General features: G+C 44.1%; 1 protein-coding gene across 2 annotated transcripts; it reads left to right on the forward strand.

The window, feature by feature from the left end:
- The first annotated feature begins 278 nt into the window (after positions 1-278).
- On the forward strand, positions 279-6,055 carry nkx2.2a (NK2 homeobox 2a). 2 transcript variants are annotated; one of them, XM_085932448.1, is made up of 3 exons: positions 279-549; positions 4,881-5,148; positions 5,472-6,055. In XM_085932448.1, the coding sequence occupies exons 1-3, from the start codon at positions 484-486 to the stop codon at positions 6,053-6,055; spliced, it is 918 nt and encodes a 305-aa protein (XP_085788574.1). In that variant the 5' UTR covers positions 279-483. The 2 variants fall into 2 exon arrangements, with proteins under 2 accessions (XP_085788574.1, XP_085788575.1); XM_085932449.1 differs by lacking the exon at positions 279-549 and adding an exon at positions 2,830-2,916.
- Positions 6,056-6,425: the final 370 nt, after the last annotated feature.

Genomic DNA, 6,425 nt, shown 5'->3' on the forward strand with positions numbered 1-6,425 from the left:
GTGGCTGCGTGCTGGATAACATGCCACATCTGCTCTTCTCTCAGTGTTGCTTCTTGGTTACCAAACCATTTATTAGAGAGCCCTACATGGGGAATACTATGAAAATCAACCTGCTACCTCCCCTTATCTCCTTAACTGTAACATTATTCACCAACATTATAGTCCAAAGCGGTTGCAGATGGCAGGAAAAGAACGGAAAGAAAACCAAAAGTGCACGCAGGGTTGATCCACGCACTGCTGTGTTTGCGCTCCAGTCCGATTTATGGCCCGATGAACATATGGCCAATATTTTGTCTCACGTCATAGAAGGGAAGACAAACATTGTGCAATGCAAAGGAGTTAGCGAGAGTAGAACATCTTTTTGGCCAGCTATGCAAACGCTCTGGGACAATACGACAAGAGGAGCACTTGCTTTTCAGGGTATATAAAGCACATCAGGCTTATCTGTGCACGCACTCCTCCACTCTCATTTGGAGATATTTCATGAACCCCACACGCTCTCTTTACGCGGCCACGACTTCGCTGACCAGCTTTCCACTGGTGTACGAGGTAAGCCCCACCACAAGCTTTTGTTTCGCTGATCTGTGAGCAAGTGGGCCTGCATGCGTGGAAGTGGTCGTCACGTGAATGTGTGACCTTCTGGGTCTGCATCTAACAGATTTATTTTATTTTTTTCCAAATACAAAAACTCACCTGGAACATATGAACAAGATAGTGAAATATTAAATTCGGATTGTGTTTATATTTGACTTCTTACAATTATTAATAACAATGATTAGTCATCCCGAGTTGTCATTTTTTTTGGAAGCCGTCTACCCCCTGTTGTTTCTTAAAAGTACCGGTAGGGACCGCTAGAGCTCTACAGATGTCAACAGATGTTCACGTTATTGTGACACTCACTAAACAGGCTGTCTGAGAGGAGGGGAGGACACGTTTCTATATGAGCGTGACAGATTGTGTTTATTTCTTGACTTGCTTATGTGCACTATGTACTTACACTCAATTCTAACCACGTTGACTGATTTTTTTTTTTTTTGGGAGACAATCCCCACCGAGTCAAACCATTTATGTTCGATACAATTATCCCTCAAAAAAAATGTGAGGATTTTAGCAATTCGTCCTGCATTTATAAATGGCTAAGAATGACAGTGCGTGTATAGCATGAAATCCACCGTTACAAATAAACTGGTGCTTTAACAACTGAAGTCATTCTCAGGGGGCATGGACGCGCCGCTTTAATCTCACCGTGACATGTTTAATTATCACACCAATAGAGACGAATAAAGGCTTTCCCTTTTGCCTGGAAGTGTTGGATTCTGCGTTTGGGTGGGGGGGGAAAAAAAATCTTCCCTCGAGGCACATGTCCGCAGGCCAAGGCTTAGCCACCCTTTAAATAAACCGCAACGGCTTTACCTGAATATTAGATGTAGTCTTTAATCATAGAAGAGGGAAATCGGGTTTGTCACATTTATCACGGGTGCCCGAAGCGGGAGTGGTCACCTTTATCAAAGCTTAACTCTCCACCCGAGGCGGCCAAATACGCTGAATTTTGGCGATTAAAAAGAAGGGCGAACGATCAACATCATTATGGATCCTCCTGCGGCATTCTTATTTGTGCATTCAATCGAAAGATGTATTTAATCACGAATATAAAAAGCTTTTCTTCTGTTATAACGGAACCAATTGTGGGCATGAATTTTTAGGAGGGATTGTAATAAATTACGCGAAATGTTTGGGGAGAATCGTGCAGAAAAAAAAAAAGCTTGATTGATTCACTTTTGCTGATAAAGTGAACGTGAAAAGTAACTTTTGATCAGTTAATATATGCCAATACTAGAAATGTGCGTTTATAGCCAATTTGGGGTCATACGAGCTATATTCTTCTGACGAATTATTTAAAAAAAAAACATCAGGATGTTTTCTTTTCACGTGTGGTCAGAAGGTGTTGCACAAATAAGAGGATGATGAACTGGAGTCATGCACTTCTGTTTTGTCCCTTAAATGCCCTGGTCAATGTGTGCATCTGCAGCTTGGAGGCCTTCCTTTATCTCTGTCTCATACGCGCGCACACGCACACACGCACACGCAAACACGCACACAATGCGCGCGTACACACACGCACACACACACACAAACACACGATGCCAAAACATTTATTTATTTATTTATTTATTTATTTATGTATTTATGTATTTATGTATTTATTTATTTATTGATTTATTTATTGATTTATTGATTTATTTATTTAAATCAACGTCAATTTAATCCACCAAACTGGCAAATATATTTTAAACAATTGATTTTCAATGCAGATTAATTATGCAGCGGTAATAATAATAATAATAATAATAATAATAATGATAATAATAATAATAATAATAATAAAAGAGGACACAAGAAGAGTAGTTCAGTGAGTCAGTGTGTAAGTGTTTGAACGCGCAGTTAAAGAAAACATGTAAACACAGCCAGATAGTCTTTCCAAGAGGATAAGTCCACTTAGCTTGCGTGTGCACTTTTACCTCATCCTGCACAACCCTCACGAGACTGATCAAATATGCACCACCCCTCCACCCGCGTCCCAAAAAAAAGTGTCCTAGTCCGGTCTGCAGCTACTACTTTTGACACCCTCTTGTCACGGTGCCATACACACAAAAGCAAAGCTCCGTGACATGGGCCGATAAGCCTCCGTGGTCTAAACACGGTCTGATCTGGCTCAGCTCACTTTTTGGGGTTAAATGAGTAACAGTCAAATGACGCCCTGCAAGGGCCCGGTGTGCTTCCTGATGAGGTTGCAGCTGCTCGCGCGGGCCCTTCCTTGGTGCTGCCAAAATGTCTCTCTGGGTGTCTGCTGTGCGCACTCTGTGTCCTCTGTCACATGTCGGATTTAGCTGGGTGCAGCATTACTTGGTGGATCAGGTCAGTAACCTCTCTCTCCCTTGTTGGGGCCTAAGAACCGGCTCCGGTCTTTCCATAGAACCTGCTCAACTGAATGGAGCCTTTGTGGGATGCTGAGACGTGAGATTAATTCTACCACATATTTGTGGAAAATAGCTAAGGTCTAAAATACATGAGAATCAAATTTCAAAATAATCGAAACATAAATGATGTAGCCGAATAGATAATGTGTACACCATAAAACAGAAAGACTGTCGAAATGTTATTTATTATTATTATTATTATTATTATTATTATTATTATTATTATTATTATTATCATTATGTTAATGATCACAATAATAATGTTCATTATGATTGAAAAAATTGGAATACTGATGAATGACGCAAATAATGATGTTTGCATATAAGTAGATTGTGTGTCCAACAGTACCCGCCCATAAGTTTTCACAAGTTTCCTGTTGGGTGTGCGCGCGCGCGTGGCTGTGCGTGTGTGCGCGCCCTGGAGGACTTGCCTTAATACTGTGCAAGGATCCAGGGATTGAATGAAGAGATAGTCCATTGAAAGCAGTTGAATGCCATGACAACTAGGAACAAGCTCAGATTTATTCCAAACAGTTAGAAAGCATTGTGCGCGGGGCGTCAATCATCTATTATTTGGGGGTCCGAAATAAATGCAAAAACTGCAGCGGCACAAAAGCTTCCAACAGGAGCCGGACATTTGTCTACATTTCCCCCATTGTCTGCAGCTTAGCAATCGGTTTGTATTTGTGTTTGCCCGGGTCCGACCACCCAGGATGCGGCCGGGGACTTGGTGAAAACGTGAAACATTGTCACCCACATCACATACTGGATAGCGGGCAGAGGGAGGAGAGCGGCAGGCAAAGTCTTGAAGGAGAGAAAAATAAAGTATAAGCAACAATGATAGCCCGGCTTGGAGCGCTGTAAAAGAGGCTTTACACGCACGGAAAACAAATGTTAGGATATGGCACCGGATTGAACAGGTTGATTTAGTCATTTAAAGAAAAAATCTTGAGCATTGAGGATTTTTCTTAAAACTGCGTGGACAGGTTAATAATAGTATTTTTTTTTTATTGCACCGTTATTATGATTGCAACATTATTATTATTATTATTATTATTATTATTATTAATCAGCTAATTATATTCCACAATAGGTCCACTATTTGAAACGGAATAAACAAAGCCCCCCTTCAGCCTCTTGTCCTTAAGCTCCGGCCAAAATATTGACTCAGAAGGTTTACATAAATTACCCCTACATGTTTGGACAAAACTGCGTTACAGAAACGAAAATAAGTCAAATGTTCAAAAAAAAAAAACCAAATGTTTTGTTTGTGTAAAGAACTATTGCAATCATTTCGTTTAAAGTCTGCCTTCTTTAAACAGTAACTGTGAGTCTAGCTACTTGGAGTTTCTTTGTATGTAAATAGGGAGTAGAAAAGGCCCTCCCAGTCTTTGTAATTAATTGACACGTTATACCACTCATCATACTCTGAAGCACCAATGGTAGATGCTCGGATCTCCCCAAAACCCACAATTTCACATCTGCAAACACTGTCTTCATCCACTTGACTCCTAAGACCCGCCCACACGTGGCCAACCTTTCGCGTGTTTTAATGCTTTTTCACTGCAGGTTCATGTGTGCAGAGCAACCTTATATGGACGCATCGGACAAGGTAATGGCTTATTTGCCTCCTGCACCCAGCACCGGCACTGTATCCATGAGCCGCGCATAGCACTTGAGCCACTTTGGCATCCCTCCCTGGACCCTCGGAGCCCGAACCAGAGCTACTTCGGCTGCAGGCGATGCTCGCCCACAGCGGCTCCTCTCCATAGCCTGGACTCTCCTTTCCCCTTTTCCCAATATCAGCTTCTCCTTCTCTCACTGTGTGTGTCCCCCCTCAAACAGCGACAGAAAGGTGCTGGTGCTGCAACTTTTTTTTTTTTTTTTGTCGCCCCCCACCAGAATATGTCGTTGACCAACACAAAGACGGGCTTCTCTGTTAAGGACATTTTGGACCTTCCGGACACGAATGACGAAGAGGGATCTATCACCGGAGCCGAGGACGACACGGAGGGCTCTGAGAGCACGTCCACGACGAAAAGCACGGGAGTTTTGGTGAAAAGTCCCCTGGAAAACGTGCAGAACCTGCCTTTAAAAAACCCATTTTACGATACTAGTGACAATCCGTACACGCGATGGCTCGCCACCACGGACAGTATTCAATATTCATGTAAGTAGAAGCTCATCATCTTTAAGAACTGTCATGCTTGCAAACTCGATATAGCCATGAAAGATTTTTATTTGGATGCACCGAGGCGTTGTAGATCAACAAATGGTGCTTTCTACTCCGAAGCTTGTTTGAAATTTGATGTGGATGGTGTTCTGGGAGACTTCCAGACACACAATGCACATTTGAACGCGCTTCACTGATTCCCCCGGTTATTTTTTGGATGCTGTCGCCGTATGTTAAAAATGTCTACTTTTTTTTGTGATGACGCATGCATGCAAGTGTGAAGTGTCTTCTTTTTGGAACCGGACATAACATTTTGACAGTGTTCCTCCCGTTTCTTGCCGCTGCAGTGCACGGCCTCTCCGCCGGCTCCCAGGACTCCGCCAAGTCCCCGGAGCCGTCCGCAGACGACGAGTCGCCGGACAACGACAAGGAGACGTCCAGCAGCGGGGGGAGCGACTCGGGCAAGAAGCGCAAAAGGCGGGTGCTGTTCTCCAAGGCGCAGACCTACGAGCTGGAGCGCCGTTTCCGACAGCAGAGGTACCTGTCCGCCCCGGAGAGGGAGCACCTGGCCAGCCTGATCCGTCTCACTCCCACCCAAGTGAAGATCTGGTTCCAAAACCACCGGTACAAGATGAAGCGAGCCCGGGCTGAGAAAGGTATGGAAGTGAGCCACCTCCCTTCCCCCAGGCGAGTGGCCGTGCCCGTTTTAGTCAGGGACGGGAAGCCTTGTCACACCCTTAAAGCTCAGGACTTGGCGGCCACTTTTCAGGCCGGGATCCCCTTCACGGCGTACGGCGCGCAGTCGCTCCAACACATGCAGTACAACGCGCAATACGGCGCAGCGGCCACGCCGCACTTCCCCACAGCGCACCACTTGGTGCAAACGCAACAGTGGACTTGGTAAGGGGGATGCGCTAGACAGAGACTCGATTTTGGGAAGGCACACACGATAGGCAGTTTCACTCCTCACGCAAAGAGAGGGGGAAACCTCACGCAAAGCCACTCACGAAAGACTTCATTTTTTTTCGCAGTCCACACAATATACGGTACCATTTTTATTCGGGGCTTACGTGTGCACCGTGTTTACATGTTTTCGTTAAGAGAACTGGCTCCAAACCCCTGTCCCAAATAGATTTTATCGAGAATGTCAATGCTCTTCTTGTGAAAATTTTTTTTTTTGGTAAAAGTATGTTGTGTGTTGGTTGTAGATATATATATTTTCTCTCCCCCTTGCCCTCGTGTTATTCTCAGCACGTACAAACCACTTTATAATT

Source organism: Syngnathus leptorhynchus, chromosome 15, assembly GCF_054491065.1.
Source record: "Syngnathus leptorhynchus isolate UIUO chromosome 15, UIUO_Slep, whole genome shotgun sequence".
Classification (NCBI taxonomy): Eukaryota; Metazoa; Chordata; class Actinopteri; order Syngnathiformes; family Syngnathidae; genus Syngnathus; species Syngnathus leptorhynchus.

Coding starts and splice junctions, on each gene's coding strand:
- nkx2.2a (XM_085932449.1), top strand. CDS start 2,830: ATGTCTCTCTGGGTGTCTGCTGTGCGCACTCTGTGTCCTCTGTCACAT. Junction 2,917..4,880: donor AGCATTACTTGGTGGATCAG/GTCAGTAACCTC, acceptor GCCCCCCACCAG/AATATGTCGTTGACCAACAC. Junction 5,149..5,471: donor GGACAGTATTCAATATTCAT/GTAAGTAGAAGC, acceptor ACATTTTGACAG/TGTTCCTCCCGTTTCTTGCC.